At 44.2% G+C, this 17698-nt stretch overlaps 1 protein-coding gene across 3 annotated transcripts in view; it reads right to left on the bottom strand.

The window, feature by feature from the left end:
- The window catches only part of LOC115119385 (sodium bicarbonate cotransporter 3-like), a 72332-nt gene that overhangs the window by 3126 nt on the left and 51508 nt on the right, over positions 1 to 17698 (bottom strand). For 2 of the 3 annotated variants that reach the window (XR_010465730.1, XR_010465731.1), the window contains exons 14-24: positions 16366 to 16611; positions 15609 to 15714; positions 15254 to 15415; positions 14974 to 15087; positions 8703 to 8864; positions 2732 to 3104; positions 2402 to 2470; positions 1875 to 2048; positions 1551 to 1682; positions 1384 to 1466; positions 479 to 586 (exon numbers count right to left, since the gene is read on the bottom strand). Coding sequence is in view for 1 of the 3 variants with exons in the window: in XM_065027681.1 (XP_064883753.1) it covers positions 479 to 586; positions 1384 to 1466; positions 1551 to 1682; positions 1875 to 2048; positions 2402 to 2470; positions 2732 to 2983; positions 8703 to 8864; positions 14974 to 15087; positions 15254 to 15415; positions 15609 to 15714; positions 16366 to 16611 (1608 nt within the window). In the remaining 2 variants the exon portion in view is untranslated. The remainder of the gene's footprint in view (positions 1 to 478; positions 587 to 1383; positions 1467 to 1550; positions 1683 to 1874; positions 2049 to 2401; positions 2471 to 2731; positions 3105 to 8702; positions 8865 to 14973; positions 15088 to 15253; positions 15416 to 15608; positions 15715 to 16365; positions 16612 to 17698) is intronic. The other variant, XM_065027681.1, reaches the window with a different exon arrangement.

Genomic DNA, 17698 nt, shown 5'->3' with positions numbered 1-17698 from the left:
GCCTTTACGCTCTCTTAGTGCATTGAAAGGTTATTCAAAGGTTAATATACTGTCAAGCTCAAAAAGGTATGGGTTCAACTTCTGGACTATATAGGACAATAAGGTGGAGACATAGAAACACGAGGCTGGATTCCAAAAGGGAACACTTGCTCCCTTCTCTGGCCCTCAGTCTTAAGAGTAAGCAATAATAGCCTTATACAAGGTTTCATCAACATTCCCCCACACGTAAAAGCATGTGATTGAGACACATATTGACATGCATGAAATTAATGTACATTTTTAAATAGTTTCAGAATTCATTTTCAAAATATTTAAATAGAAAAGTATTTATTTATTGGTTGAAATATTTAGTCACAATGATTATCAGGGTGTGATTTTCTGAGAGGGATGGGAGCATGCTTCTGGGTTTGGCCCCAGAAGCCAGACAGGAAGAGGAAGGGTGAGCATCTGAACCATACCGAGGAGGAGTTATAGCTACCTGCCACTATGCTTCAGAGCTTTGGCACTGTCAGAGTTCATGGAGACAGACTTCCAATTGGCAGTTTTGGCCATTTCATCAGAAATGTTTACCATAGAGGGGTCCAAACTGCAGGGGAACAAACACAAACACACACCACCCTAAGCTGGCGTACACAAACACACATTTAAAGACCCCCCCCCAGTGTGGTTCTCATTTCTGAAACAAACTCATGAATGATCTTTGCTTGGCTGCAGTCAACATACAGTATTACAGAGGACCCTTAGAAAACTATCATAACCATTATAAATTGCAATACTAAGGGAAATTAGCTATTTAGTATTACTTCAAATATAATAGTTGGATGAAATAGTCGCTTGTTTGCAAGGACAGTCTGTGATTGGTCGTTTTTCTGGTGGTTGTTATGGAGCTGAGGGTCGGGGGGGGGGGGGGGGGGTCATGTTCAACAACAAATCAAACACGAGGGCTGTAATTTCATTCCACAAGGCTGTCCACTTCCATAGGCCCTTCGGAGGGGAGGAAACTGCGGTGTGGAATGAAACCGGTCCGAGGTGGTCATGGGCAGTTAATCAACCAGGTGGAAGAGCAGCTGTATGAGGAGTGCATGGTGAGACTAGAGCAGGCCTGAGACTGAGACCAACCCCTGCTCTCTCCTCTGCGTCGTGTGGCATGTCCAACTCAACACTGCTGTCACACCTGCTTTGGGAGAGACGGGTCAGTGCTTCAAAAGGGGTTACTCTTCCCTGTTACATGAATATACTAGTCCATAGTTCTCCAAAGTGCTTCACAATGCATTACAGAACCCGTGAGGAACAGCACTGATGGGCCATGGTGAAAGGGCCGTGACTTCCTCCAAGTATAATGGACATGGATATACTGCATCAAAATTGTCCCCAACCACTAACCTGACTTTGAGGGTCTTGAGGATGCCCGGCCCGTCGCAGGGGTGTGCTATGCCCTCTTCCACATCCAGCATGCGCTGGGCCTCCTGTAACCATGGAAACAGAGGGAAAGTGTCAGTGGGACTGTCACAGCTCTCTGCAGTAGTCTGTGAGAACAGTTGGACACACACCTCCTTGGCTTTCTTCTTCTTGTCGTCCTCCTTCTTCTTCTTGCTCTCAGGCATCAGGTCGTCCAACCAGCTCAGCTCCCTGTTGGTGAAACATAGGTCCAGCAGCTTCCGTATAAACACCAGGGCCAACACCTAGAGACACCAAAATAAAATCAGTGACTTGTACTTTTAACTCTTCATTAAAATGGCATCCTGACAATCCAATTCTGTGCCATTTCTTTGCTTGACGTATTCTCTGTCTTCAGTTCAGACTTCTGTTTCTGGAAGACATGGCCTGTGAAATGTCTTTCTAGGGCCATACTAACAGCATCTCCATATTCTTACCATCATGGGGAAGACGACGGCGGCGGCAGACGCCTTGATGACCCACAGCAGCACCAGGCAGGTGAGCTGCACCAGGGTGAACACATGGACCTTCCACAGGGGAACGTAGCGCAGGTAGATCAGGTCCGGCTGGTGCTTAGCTGGCATGCAGAACAGCTTGATACGGTCAAAGAACTACAGGAGAGGACAACCACAACACAGCCATGTTGAGACCACAGGAGGCTGCTGAGGGGAGGACGGCTCATAATAATGTCCCAAACGGAGAAATTGGAATGGCATCAAACACCTGGAAACCATGGAAACCATGTGTTTGATACCATTCCCCTCCAGCCATTACCACTAGTCTGTTCTCTTTTACCCTTTATTTAACTAGGCAAGTCAGTTAAGAACAAATTCTTATATCTTTAATTAGGTGCCACCAACCTCCTGTGGTTCAAATGTACCATTGTGCAAGTGTGGGGGGGAGCAACACTGCAGTGTAAACCTACCGCACTGACCACATGACATAACACACCACACAGACTGACCTGGATGCCTTTGAGTGAGGACACACCCATGTAGAGAAACACCCCGTAGAGGACTGGCATAGGGATGAACTAGAAAGACAACACAGGGGACAGAAGGTACTTTTTAGTCATTTAATCATAGTCCTCACCCTTTTCTAATTTCTTTACCCACAAACCACTGGGGTGTGCCAAATAATACTTCCCCTTCCTCATCACTCTGGTATCAAAAAGAAATGTTCCAAAACAGTGAAAGGATGATGAGGATCTGATCAAGAAACCAGCCTGCAATCCTATAAGAGCGTCTCTTCTTGATTTGGAACATCATTCCAGTCTAACAGAGTCTCATCTCACCTTGAGCACCGAGGTCATGAAGACAGAGCAGCCCATGAGGATGAAGATCATGAAGCTGGTGAACCTCTGCTCTCTGATCCCCAGGAACTTGGGCTGTTCCCCGGGGGCCGAGCACTCTGACTCCAGCTTCAGACTGTTGACGTGGGAGATGGAGAGCACAGTGGCCGCTACAAACCAGGGCAGGCCCATGATGGAGCACACCCCCAGCATCACAGACACCACCAGAAGATCCAGGTGGTAGCCACAGCCTTTCTGATGGGGGGGGGGGGAGACAGTCAGTCAGGAGAGAGGCCAACCAGGGCAGGCCCATGATGGAGCACACCCCCAGCATCACAGACACCACCAGAAGATCCAGGTGGTAGCCACAGCCTTTCTGATGATGGGGGGGGACAGTCAGGAGAGAGGCCAACCAGGGAAGGGGTGAGAGTCAGATGAGAGGCCAACCAGGGAAGGGGTGAGAGTCAGTCAGGAGAGAGGCCAACCAGGGAAGGGGTGAGAGTCAGTCAGGAGAGAGGCCAACCAGGGAAGGGGTGAGAGTCAGTCAGGAGAGAGGCCAACCAGGGAAGGGGTGAGAGTCAGTCAGGAGAGAGGCCAACCAGGGAAGGGGTGGGAGTCAGTCAGGAGAGAGGCCAACCAGGGAAGGGGTGGGAGTCAGTCAGGAGAGAGGCCACCAGAGAAGGGGTGAGAGTCAGATGAGAGGCCAACCAGGGAAGGGGTGAGAGTCAGTCAGGAGAGAGGCCAACCAGGGAAGGGGTGAGAGTCAGATGAGAGGCCAACCAGGGAAGGGGTGAGAGTCAGTCAGGAGAGAGGCCAACCAGGGAAGGGGTGAGAGTCAGTCAGGAGAGAGGCCAACCAGGGAAGGGGTGAGAGTCAGTCAGGAGAGAGGCCAACCAGGGAAGGGGTGAGAGTCAGTCAGGAGAGAGGCCAACCAGGGAAGGGGTGGGAGTCAGTCAGGAGAGAGGCCAACTAGGGAAGGGGTGAGAGTCAGATGAGAGGCCAACCAGGGAAGGGGTGAGAGTCAGTCAGGAGAGAGGCCAACCAGGGAAGGGGTGAGAGTCAGATGAGAGGCCAACCAGGGAAGGGGTGAGAGTCAGATGAGAGGCCAACCAGTGAGGGGGTGAGAGTCAGATGAGAGGCCAACCAGGATACAACAGAACAGAGATGTCCTTGATACTAGTACCTCCAACTCTCTGGAAAGGCACACGCACACGTTGCAAGTAAATCATAGATTTGTATAAACCTATTGCAGTTGTTCTATAGTTATGTAAGGTAAATAGATGTCTCCCTTAGTCTGGAAATCCAGAACTTGTGTACCTGGTCAGGGTTCATGTAGTGACCTGATCTAGTATTGCTACACAACATGCAAGTGCCACTTTTCTACTTTGTCACAACCTCTCTCTCTCTATATATCAGCCTGTCTTCCTCTATATCACAACCTCTCTCTCTATATATATATCAGCCTGTCTTCCTCTATGTCACAACCTCTCTCTATATATATCAGCCTGTCTTCCTCTATATCACAACCTTTCTCTCTCTATATATATCAGCCTGTCCTCTATGTCACAACCTCTCTGTATATATATCAGCCTGTCTTCCTCTGTCACAACCTCTCTGTATATATATCAGCCTGTCTTCCTCCATGTCACAACCTCTCTCGCTATAGAGATCAGCCTGTCTTCCTGTAAGTCACAACCTCTATATATATCAGCCTGTCTTCCTCCAAGTCACAACCGCTCTCTCTCTATATATATATCAGCCTGTCTTCCTCCAAGTCACAACCTCTCTATATATATATATCAGCCTGTCTTCCTCCAAGTCACAACCTCTCTATATATATATCAGCCTGTCTTCCTCCAAGTCACAACCTCTCTATATATATATCAGCCTGTCTTCCTCCAAGTCACAACCTCTCTGTATATATATATATCAGCCTGTCTTCCTCCAAGTCACAACCTCTCTATATATATATCAGCCTGTCTTCCTCCATGTCACAGCCTGTCTTCCTCCAAGTCACAACCTCTCTATATATATATCAGCCTGTCTTCCTCCAAGTCACAACCTCTATATATATATCAGCCTGTCTTCCTCCATGTCACAGCCTCTCTGTATATATATATCAGCCTGTCTTCCTCCATGTCACAACCTCTCTGTCAGCCTGTCTTCCTCCATGTCACAACCTCTCTATATATATATATATCAGCCTGTCTTCCTCCAAGTCACAACCTCTCTGTATATATATCAGCCTGTCTTCCTCCAAGTCACAACCTCTCTATATATATATCAGCCTGTCTTCCTCCAAGTCACAACCTCTCTATATATATATCAGCCTGTCTTCCTCCAAGTCACAACCTCTCTGTATATATATATCAGCCTGTCTTCCTCCAAGTCACAACCTCTCTGTATATATATCAGCCTGTCTTCCTCCAAGTCACAACCTCTCTGTATATATATATCAGCCTGTCTTCCTCCAAGTCACAACCTCTCTATATATATATATCAGCCTGTCTTCCTCCAAGTCACAACCTCTCTGTATATATATATATCAGCCTGTCTTCCTCCAAGTCACAACCTCTCTGTATATATATATATCAGCCTGTCTTCCTCCAAGTCACAACCTCTCTGTATATATATCAGCCTGTCTTCCTCCAAGTCACAACCTCTCTATATATATATATATATCAGCCTGTCTTCCTCCAAGTCACAACCTCTCTATATATATATATATATCAGCCTGTCTTCCTCCAAGTCACAACCTCTCTATATATATATCAGCCTGTCTTCCTCCAAGTCACAACCTCTCTATATATATATCAGCCTGTCTTCCTCCAAGTCACAACCTCCTCTTCCTCCAAGTCACAACCTATATATATATCAGCCTGTCTTCCTCCAAGTCACAACCTCTCTATATATATATGTCTTCCTCCAAGTCAGCCTGTCTTCCTCCAAGTCACAACCTCTCTATATATATATCAGCCTGTCTTCCTCCAAGTCACAACCTCTCTATATCATATATATCAGCCTGTCTTCCTCCAAGTCACAACCTCTCTATATATATATATATATCATGTCTTCCTCCAAGTCACAACCTCTCTGTATATATATCAGCCTGTCTTCCTCCAAGTCACAACCTCTCTGTATATATATCAGCCTGTCTTCCTCCAAGTCACAACCTCTCTGTATATATATATCAGCCTGTCTTCCTCCAAGTCACAACCTCTCTATATATATATATCAGCCTGTCTTCCTCCAAGTCACAACCTCTCTATATATATCAGCCTGTCTTCCTCCAAGTCACAACCTCTCTGTATATATATCAGCCTGTCTTCCTCCAAGTCACAACCTCTCTGTATATATATATATCAGCCTGTCTTCCTCCAAGTCACAACCTCTCTGTATATATATATCAGCCTGTCTTCCTCCAAGTCACAACCTCTCTATATATATATCAGCCTGTCTTCCTCCAAGTCACAACCTCTCTATATATATATCAGCCTGTCTTCCTCCAAGTCACAACCTCTCTATATATATCAGCCTGTCTTCCTCCAAGTCACAACCTCTCTCTGTCGAAAAATCAGCCTGTCTTCCTCCAAGTCACAACCTCTCTGTATATATATCAGCCTGTCTTCCTCCAAGTCACAACCTCTCTATATATATATATATCAGCCTGTCTTCCTCCAAGTCACAACCTCTCTGTATATATATATATCAGCCTGTCTTCCTCCATGTCACAGCCTCTTCTCTCTATATATATATATCAGCCTGTCTTCCTCCAAGTCACAACCTCTCTGTATATATATCAGCCTGTCTTCCTCCAAGTCACAACCTCTCTGTATATATATCAGCCTGTCTTCCTCCAAGTCACAACCTCTCTGTATATATATCAGCCTGTCTTCCTCCAAGTCACAACCTCTATATATATATATATCAGCCTGTCTTCCTCCAAGTCACAACCTCTCTGTATATATATCAGCCTGTCTTCCTCCAAGTCACAACCTCTCTATATATATATATCAGCCTGTCTTCCTCCAAGTCACAACCTCTCTATATATATATCAGCCTGTCTTCCTCCAAGTCAAGTCACACCTCTCTGTATATATATATCAGCCTGTCTTCCTCCAAGTCACAACCTCTCTGTATATATATATCAGCCTGTCTTCCTCCAAGTCACAACCTCTCTATATATATATATTCCTCCAAGTCACAACCTCTCTATATATATCAGCCTGTCTTCCTCCAAGTCACAACCTCTCTATATATATATCAGCCTGTCTTCCTCCAAGTCACAACCGCTCTCTGTCGAAAAATCAGCCTGTCTTCCTCCAAGTCACAACCTCCTCTATATATATCAGCCTGTCTTCCTCCATGTCACAACAGCCTGTCTTCCTCCATGTCACAACCTCTCTATATATATCAGCCTGTCTTCCTCCAAGTCACAACCTCTCTCTATATATATATATATATATCAGCCTGTCTTCCTCCATGTCACAGCCTCTCTCTATATATATATATATATCAGCCTGTCTTCCTCCAAGTCACAACCTCTCTATATATATATCAGCCTGTCTTCCTCCAAGTCACAACCTCTCTATATATATATATCAGCCTGTCTTCCTCCAAGTCACAACCTCTCTCTCTATATATATCAGCCTGTCTTCCTCCAAGTCACAACCTCTCTATATATATATATCAGCCTGTCTTCCTCCAAGTCACAACCTCTCTAAGTCATCAGCCTGTCTTCCTCCAAGTCACAACCTCTCTATATATATATATCAGCCTGTCTTCCTCCAAGTCACAACCTATATATATATATCAGCCTGTCTTCCTCCAAGTCACAACCTCTCTATATATATATATCAGCCTGTCTTCCTCCAAGTCACAACCTCTCTATATATATATATATCAGCCTGTCTTCCTCCAAGTCACAACCTCTCTATATATATATATATCAGCCTGTCTTCCTCCATGTCACAACCTCTCTATATATATATCAGCCTGTCTTCCTCCAAGTCACAACCTCTCTATATATATATCAGCCTGTCTTCCTCCAAGTCACAACCTCTCTATATATATATATCAGCCTGTCTTCCTCCAAGTCACAACCTCTCTATATATATATCAGCCTGTCTTCCTCCAAGTCACAACCTCTCTATATATATATATCAGCCTGTCTTCCTCCAAGTCACAACCTCTCTATATATATATATCAGCCTGTCTTCCTCAAATATCACAACCTCTCTATATATATATATATCAGCCTGTCTTCCTCCAAGTCACAACCTGTCAGCCTTCTTCTCCAAGTCACAACCTCTCTATATATATATCAGCCTGTCTTCCTCCAAGTCACAACCTCTCTGTATATATATATCAGCCTGTCTTCCTCCATGTCACAACCTCATGTCACAACCTCTCTGTATATATATCAGCCTGTCTTCCTCCAAGTCACAACCTCTGTATATATATATATATATCAGCCTGTCTTCCTCCAAGTCACAACCTCTCTGTCTTCCTCCATATATATATATCAGCCTGTCTTCCTCCATGTCACAACCTCTCAGCCTGTCTTCCTCCAAGTATATATATATATATATCAGCCTGTCTTCCTCCATGTCACAACCTCTCTCTCTATATATATATATATCAGCCTGTCTTCCTCCAAGTCACAACCTCTCTCTCTATATATATATATATATCAGCCTGTCTTCCTCCAAGTCACAACCTCTCTCTCTATATATATATCAGCCTGTCTTCCTCCAAGTCACAACCGCTCTCTGTCGAAAAATCAGCCTGTCTTCCTCCAAGTCACAACCTCTCTGTATATATATCAGCCTGTCTTCCTCCATGTCACAGCCTCTCTATATATATATCAGCCTGTCTTCCTCCATGTCACAGCCTCTCTATATATATATCAGCCTGTCTTCCTCCAAGTCACAGCCTCTCTCTCTAGATATCAGTCTTCCAGTCTGTCTCTCACCTTGAGTTTGTGCTCCTTCCTGTTGATGATAACGGCGGTGATCTGCTGGTCCATGAAGATGAGGATGGTGCAGAGCAGGGCAGGGATGGCTGCAGCCAGCATGGTCCACCAGGGGTTGGTCCCCAGCGGGGAGATCAGCCAGCCACGGTTCTCAGACGTGGGCTAGAGGAGCAGGCACGGTCAGGAAAGAACGTCACAATACACACAGTAAACCAGAAGGTCACAACTAGAGGTCGACCGATTAATCGGAATGGCCGATTAATTGGGGCCGATTTCAAGTTCATAACAATCTGATTTTTTTTTTTTTACACCTTTATTTAACTAGGCAAGTCAGTTAACAACACATTCTTATTTTCAATAACGGCCTAGGAACGGTGGGTTAACTGCCCCGTTCAGGGGCAGAAAGACAGATTCACCTTGTCGGCCCCGGGGATCCAATCTTGCAACCTTACAGTTAACTAGTCCAACGCAATAACGACCTGCCTCTATCTCGTTGCACTCCACAAGGAGACTGCCTGTTACGCAAATGCAGTAAGCCAAGGTAAGTTGCTAGCTAGCATTAAACTTTTCTTAAAAAAAAACAAATCATAATCACTACTCAACTACACATGGTTGATGATATTACTAGATATTATCTAGCGTGTCCTGTGTTGCTCTGCATGGGTAACGCTGCTTCGATGTGGTGGCTGTTGTCGTTGTGTTGCTGGTTCGAGCCCAGGGAAGAGCGAGGAGAGGGACGGAAGCTATACTGTTACACTGGCAATACTATAGTGCCTATAAGAACATCCAATAGTCAAAGGTTAATGAAATACAAATGGTATAGAGGGAAATAGTCCTATAATAACTACAACCTAAAACGTCTTACCTGGGAATGTTGAAGACTCATGTTAAAAGGAACCACCAGCTTTCATATGTTCTCATGTTCTGAGCAAGGAACTGAAATATCAGCTTTCTTACATAGCACATATTGCACTTTTACTTTCTTCTCCAACACTTTTTTCTTGCATCATTTAAACCAAATTGAACATGTTTCATTATCTACTTGAGGCTAAATTGATTTTATTGATGTATTATATTAAGTTAAAATAAGTGTTAATTCAGTATTGTTGTAATTGTCATCATTACAAATACATTGTTTAAAAAAAAAAATATTATTTTTATTTGTTTATTTAAAACCGTCCGATTAATCGGTAGCGGCTTTTTTGGTCCTCCAATAATCGGTCGACCTCTAGTCACAACACACACAGTAAACCAGTAGGTCACAACACACACAGTAAACCAGTAGGTCACAACACACACAGTAAACCAGAACGTCACAACACACACAGTAAACCAGAACGTCACAACACACACAGTAAACCAGAACGTCACAACACACACAGTAAACCAGAACGTCACAACACACACAGTAAACCAGTAGGTCACAACACACACAGTAAACCAGAACGTCACAACACACACAGTAAACCAGTAGGTCACAACACACACAGTAAACCAGTAGGTCACAACACACACAGTAAACCAGTAGGTCACAACACACACAGTAAACCAGTAGGTCACAACACACACAGTAAACCAGTAGGTCACAACACACACAGTAAACCAGTAGGTCACAACACACACAGTAAACCAGAATGTCACAACACACACAGTAAACCAGAATGTCACAACACACACAGTAAACCAGAATGTCACAACACACACAGTAAACCAGTAGGTCACAACACACACAGTAAACCAGTAGGTCACAACACACACAGTAAACCAGTAGGTCACAACACACACAGTAAACCAGTAGGTCACAACACACACAGTAAACCAGTAGGTCACAACACACACAGTAAACCAGAATGTCACAACACACACAGTAAACCAGAATGTCACAACACACACAGTAAACCAGAATGTCACAACACACACAGTAAACCAGTAGGTCACAACACACACAGTAAACCAGTAGGTCACAACACACACAGTAAACCAGTAGGTCACAACACACACAGTAAACCAGTAGGTCACAACACACACAGTAAACCAGAATGTCACAACACACACAGTAAACCAGTAGGTCACAACACACACAGTAAACCAGTAGGTCACAACACACACAGTAAACCAGTAGGTCACAACACACACAGTAAACCAGTAGGTCACAACACACACAGTAAACCAGTAGGTCACAACACACACAGTAAACCAGTAGGTCACAACACACACAGTAAACCAGTAAACCAGTCACAACACACACAGTAAACCAGAACGTAAACCAGTAGGTCACAACACACACAGTAAACCAGTAGGTCACAACACACACAGTAAACCAGTAGGTCACAACACACACAGTAAACCAGTAGGTCACAACACACACAGTAAACCAGAACGTCACAACACACACAGTAAACCAGTAGGTAAACCAGTAGGTCACAACACACACAGTAAACCAGAATGTCACAACACATACAGTAAACCAGTAGGTCACAACACACACAGTAAACCAGTAGGTCACAACACACACAGTAAACCAGTAGGTCACAACACACACAGTAAACCAGAACGTCACAACACACACAGTAAACCAGAACGTCACAACACACACAGTAAACCAGTAGGTCACAACACACACAGTAAACCAGTAGGTCACAACACACACAGTAAACCAGAACGTCACAACACACACAGTAAACCAGAACGTCACAACACACACAGTAAACCAGTAGGTCACAACACACACAGTAAACCAGAACGTCACAACACCCACAGTAAACCAGTAGGTCACAACACCCACAGTAAACCAGTAGGTCACAACACCCACAGTAAACCAGTAGGTTACAACACCCACAGTAAACCAGAACGTCACAACACACACAGTAAACCAGTAGGTCACAACACACACAGTAAACCAGTAGGTCACAACACACACAGTGAACCAGAACGTCACAACACACACAGTGAACCAGAACGTCACAACACACACAGTAAACCAGTAGGTCACAACATATACAGTGAACCAGTAGGTCACAACATATACAGTAAACCAGTAGGTCACAACACACACAGTAAACCAGAACGTCACAACACACACAGTAAACCAGAACATCACAACACATACAGTAAACCAGTAGGTCACAACACACACAGTAAACCAGAACGTCACAACACCCACAGTAAACCAGTAGGTCACAACACCCACAGTAAACCAGTAGGTCACAACACCCACAGTAAACCAGAACGTCACAACACACACAGTAAACCAGTAGGTCACAACACACACAGTAAACCAGTAGGTCACAACACACACAGTAAACCAGTAGGTCACAACACACACAGTAAACCAGTAGGTCACAACATATACAGTGAACCAGTAGGTCACAACATATACAGTGAACCAGTAGGTCACAACACACACAGTAAACCAGTAGGTCACAACACATACAGTGAACCAGTAGGTCACAACATATACAGTAAACCAGTAGGTCACAACACACACAGTAAACCAGTAGGTCACAACACACACAGTAAACCAGTAGGTCACAACACACACAGTAAACCAGTAGGTCACAACACACAGTAAACCAGTGTTTCAAATAGTAGGTTGATAATACTCTAAAATAGGGCAGTGCTATCCAGGTTTCTCTCTTTATAACTGGAAGTTGACTAAATAAATGAGTTCATATTTTCCATACCCTGATCTCATTCAATCAAATCCATTGATAATCAGGACATGGTTCGTTATCTTATCTATATAGGACATTCTTTATCTATTCAGAGTGTCAAGGTTTGTTCGAGTCCCAACACAAATACATTAAACAAACTACTCTGACCCAGATCAGCACAAAGACACAGGCTCCTCCTGCCTGTTCTAGTTTAGTGAACTTGGCACATACCTGAGAGATTCTGTTGTCAATCTGATGTACAGTATCATAGTAGGGTGTTAGGGGACTAAATGAAACGTTATACAGAACACTATTTCATGAGGATAGGACTGACCATTGCTGAGATCTTATTTTCAAGTTATCGGAAAAGGTAAAAAATGTTGGCCAGGTCGATGTTAATCCCTAGTCAATAATGGCAACAAACCACCTGTCTGGATTCTTAGATTCAACACGTTTTGTTCAATGTCTCAGGCTTGTCAAATTAACCACATTTCCATCCACAGGTTTTATGCGAGTAAAGAGTACGTCTGAAAATAATTACCATGACAGCTGCCATGGAAACAGGACGCTTCAGTACAATTTTATAAATGCTGACAGATAATCTGTTCGTTTGACATGGTGGGATCATTTTGTGTCTAAAATTAATTATGCAAGTAATGGTGGTGGAAATGCCTTTATACACAAATATTGATATAATAACCATCATATCAAAGTAAACTTGGGAGTCTCGATGAGATGGTGTGTTATCCTCCCACTACAACTCAGGAAAACATGCAGTTTATTAGGCTACAGATGAAATACATTCTGATGAACTTCAGTGATGACCTTTATGCTCCTTTCCAATAAATAGAGGGTCTTATTCTGCCGACATGATGGTCAATCCTTGACTGCCGCTTGCAAATAAAAACTAGTTCTTCTACAGAATCTATAAATGTAGACTAGCCTCCCCACATCGCCTTCCCCAACTGTATCAGAGCTGTTAGCTGGAGCGCAGGTGCCAAGACCAGAGTAAGCACATTTGCTATTTTACGCAACAGTTTTTGTAGAGTTGACAATGCGATGGAAATAAATTGAACTTTAGATTTTTTTATTCAGTACACGAAAAAGATCAGTTTGTGTGCACTACGTCATCACACGCTGTTTGGTGAAAATACCACTGCTGGGAAAATACGCAGATTGGTTTTATGTGGCTAATTGGATGGAAACCTAGCTACTGTTAAGGAACTTTCAGGACTGATGGAGAACACTGAGATGATTCAAATACAAGTCAAATCGATTCAATTAAAATGCTGTATTAAGCAAATTATCCAAAATGTTTTCAGGTAAGGTGGTCATATTATTAACACATTTTAATGCTTTATGCAAAACTTAGTAACAATTTGAAAACATTTATGAAATGATAACTTTTGACAGTACTTTATCACACACACTGAACTGTAACACAGAAGGCTACTAGCGTAATAACATAGCTTACTTTTAAAAAAGGTAGGCCTACAATGGAGTTAGGTTAAATAGTCATGTTATTTTTGATGTTCAGTTACTTTGGTGATGAGAGGATGAACTGCAGCAAATTATTAGCCTAGTCATAGCTAAATAACAGTGAACTAAGCCTGTTTCTAATTGATTGTAAGGCTGTTGCCACTGAATTCTGGTAGTTTATACTTGAAAGAATAAAAACCATCCATCACAAAATTCCCCGCTGGCACATTACAGCCACTGCAGAGCAACGCTGCCTCTCACCTGGGTTATTACCTCAGCGAACTGTGTCAGCCACTGCAGAGCAACGCTGCCTCTCACCTGGGTTATTACCTCAGCGAACTGTGTCAGCCACTGCAGAGCAACGCTGCCTCTCACCTGGGTTATTACCTCAGCGAACTGTGTCAGCCACTGCAGAGCAACGCTGCCTCTCACCTGGGTTATTACCTCAGCGAACTGTGTCAGCCACTGCAGAGCAACGCTGCCTCTCACCTGGGTTATTACCTCAGCGAACTGTGTCAGCCACTCCCACACAGCTAGCACCCATCATGGAAGTGGGGGTGGCGAAACGGGCATTTGGACCAATCCCTGACAACCCATGAACGTAGCTATGAAGCTCTACTTTGTAACTGGCTGTGTTTTTTTTTTGTTTCTCTGAAAACACCTGAATGACAGAAGTGAGGGAAAAACGTTTCACCTGATATTTCAGTGAAAAGACGTCTGATGACCATGAAACAACCTCAGGACTTTCCAATGTCACATCGATCGTACTCTGATCGGTTGAGGAATACCTTCCGCCAAGAGCAAATATGAACACACCGATGTCGCGGGTTTCACAAAAAGGTCTTTGAACATCCTTAGCATGGCACTATACCCCGCAATGTCACATTCAGTATTGTGATTGCCACGTTAATGTTTCCAAATGATTTAATATGTATTTTGATGACCACATTATTGACATTGAGTCAAACAGATTTTTACAATTCTCGCATAATGTCCATTGTATTTCGTGTCACTCAACACAATAACAATAATAATAATGTATTCGGATATAATCATTTAGACTTTAAAAAAAATGTTAAACAATTTAAAGGCCCAAACTAAACGAAATTCAGAGTTAACTGTTTGAAACCAATCCATACCTGAAAGCGGTCAGGCACATTCAGTTTGGGGGAGGGAATGCCCACCAGGTAGTCCACCAGGACCATGATCATGATGGTCAGGAAGACCGCGAAGTCACTGATGGTCGACCGTACCTGGAACACAGAAGGACAGAGAGTGAGAAGGAGTGCACAGCTGAAAAGAAAAGAGGTAAAGGTTCACGTATAGAGGATCAAACCAAGGGAGAGAGCAGAGTGGTAGGACCTAAACTCACTAGTACATAACCCTGACAGACACATCACTCCTACTCTAATGCCAAACCTTGGTGGGAAAGTAGAGCTTGGTCTTGAACTGCTTGAGGAAGGAGGAGAGGAAGAAGGTAGTGAAGAAGAGGATGACGGACCAGAAGAGGACGTCAGGGATGTAGGGACCATGGTGGCCACAAGCTGGCCCAATAAACTCCCCACGCAGCCTAGAACACTCCTACAACACAGACCGGGGGAAGGACAGTTGAGGGTTGTCAAAATCAACTTCATGTCCATGCATGAAATCAATGTCATTTTACTATTGAAATGGAAAACCAGTACGAGACAGATTACAACAATAAGAAGGTACCATGGACGCCCCATAAGCACACACATGCAAGCAGACACGCATAAAAACACACACAACTTACATTGACATCCAGTTGGGTCCAAGATATGGATTCTGGTGTGACCCCGCTGTGGTTCCAGACCTGCTGGATCTCAGGCGTGGCGTTAACCGGCGGAGAACATTGACATCTGAGACAGAGACTAAACATTAACCGACACCGTTCACCTACTACAACTGACCTAACCAAAACGCCCACTACAACTGACCTAACCAAAACGCCCACTACAACTGACCTAACCAAAACGCCCACTACAACTGACCTAACCAAAACGCCCACTACAACTGACCTAACCAAAACGCCCACTACAACTGACCTAACCAAAACGCCCACTACAACTGACCTAACCAAAACACCTACTACAACTGACCTAACCAAAACACCTGAGGTAATTTGGATGTGCAGAGTACACTTCCTTTAAACTATGTAGAAGGTCGTAGCTCAGCGTTCTAACACGTAGAAGGTCGTAGCTCAGCGTTCTAACACGTAGAAGGTCGTAGCTCCGCGTTCTAACACGTAGAAGGTCGTAGCTCAGCGTTCTAACACGTAGAAGGTCGTAGCTCAGCGCTCTAACACGTAGAAGGTCGTAGCTCAGCGCTCTAACACGTAGAAGGTCGTAGCTTAGCGTTCTAACACGTAGAAGGTCGTAGCTTAGCGTTCTTACAAGTAGAAGGTCGTAGCTCAGCGTTCTAACACGTAGGTCGTAGCTCAGCGTTCTAACACGTAGAAGGTCGTAGCTTAGCGTTCTTACATGTAGAAGGTCGTAGCTCAGCGTTCTTACATGTAGAAGGTGAGGTTGTCCAGCTTGTTGTTCATGTTGATGGGGTAGAGTTCCCCCAAGTGAACCAGCTTCTCCAGGGCCTCGTAGATGAAGATGATGCAGATGAGCGCTGCGAAGGCTTCCTCCGTGAAGCGGGTGATGTAACAGACCAGGGAGCTGGCGTCCGTGGCAACCAGGACGAGGCACAGGAAGGCCGTCCACAGGCCGATGCTGGTCCTCAAGGACAGGTAGGACAGGTCGTAGTCACTGGACAAGGGGAGATGGGGACAGAGGGTTAGGGAGACAACACACACACAATACTAAATGTATATGGACAACTTAAAGTACTGGCATTGGTCCTATGCAACCCCGATATGTCACAAAATGAGAAATCATTTCAAACTTACAGAAGTAGGAATCCTAAAACTGAATAAGCAACAACCCTCATCCTGAAAAGCAATACTAGATCAGGTCACCTGTTGGACCCTGACCAGGTACACAAGGTCTGGATTTCCAGACTGGGGGGGGGATGGGAGATACACTATTTACCTTATTGAAGAACTAGGTTTAGAAAAAGCAATGACTCCGGGAATCCCTGTTTGCTTGCAACATCTCTGTGTGTGTGGGTGTATGTATGACAGAGAGTGGGTGTCTGTCTCTATAAGAGCTAAGGAGAGTGTGAGCCGTGTTACATTCTTCCTCTTCTCTCTGCGACCCTGTTGATCACACACACAGAGGCGAGCGATAATGGCACCCTGCAGCCTTCCACTGCTGGCCCTGGCCTGCCTGTCTCTGTTGGTCACAGCTCAGCCCACCTGGGGGGACCAGGAAATCCCCCCCATGTTCAGACAGATCATGGACACTGTGGCAGAGCTGAAGGCCAAGTCTGACCTAATAGCCAGCGTGCTCGGTAAGATGGACCTGGAAAACATTATGCTGTGACAATTTAGGTTGTGTGTGTGTGTGTGTGTGTGTGTGTGTGTAAGCCTGAATTGCCACTGTGTATGTGCAGTGGAAGAGAGAGTGGGGCTGTGTATAAAGATAGATGTTACTACAGTGAAAGTGCTGTGTATTCTCCATGTTTCTAGCTATGAAAGAGAGAATGGAATCCATGGAGAAAGAGCTGCAGGCACTGAAAGGTGAGAAAGCATCATCTGTTGTGTGGCGTTACCATCATGACCACCTAATCATCCCCAGCTTACAATTGGCTCCTTCAGCCCCCTCCTCTCCCCTGTAACTATTCCACAGGTCGTTGCTGTAAATGAGAACGTGTTCTCAGTCAACTTACCTGGTAAAATAACGTTAAAAAATATATTAAAAAATAAAATATTCTGCATATTAGACTGGGATTTTA

Source organism: Oncorhynchus nerka, linkage group LG14, assembly GCF_034236695.1.
Source record: "Oncorhynchus nerka isolate Pitt River linkage group LG14, Oner_Uvic_2.0, whole genome shotgun sequence".
Taxonomy (NCBI): domain Eukaryota; kingdom Metazoa; phylum Chordata; class Actinopteri; order Salmoniformes; family Salmonidae; genus Oncorhynchus; species Oncorhynchus nerka.
Note: the sequence above shows the minus strand (reverse complement) of the source record. Positions and strands in the feature narration are given on the sequence as shown.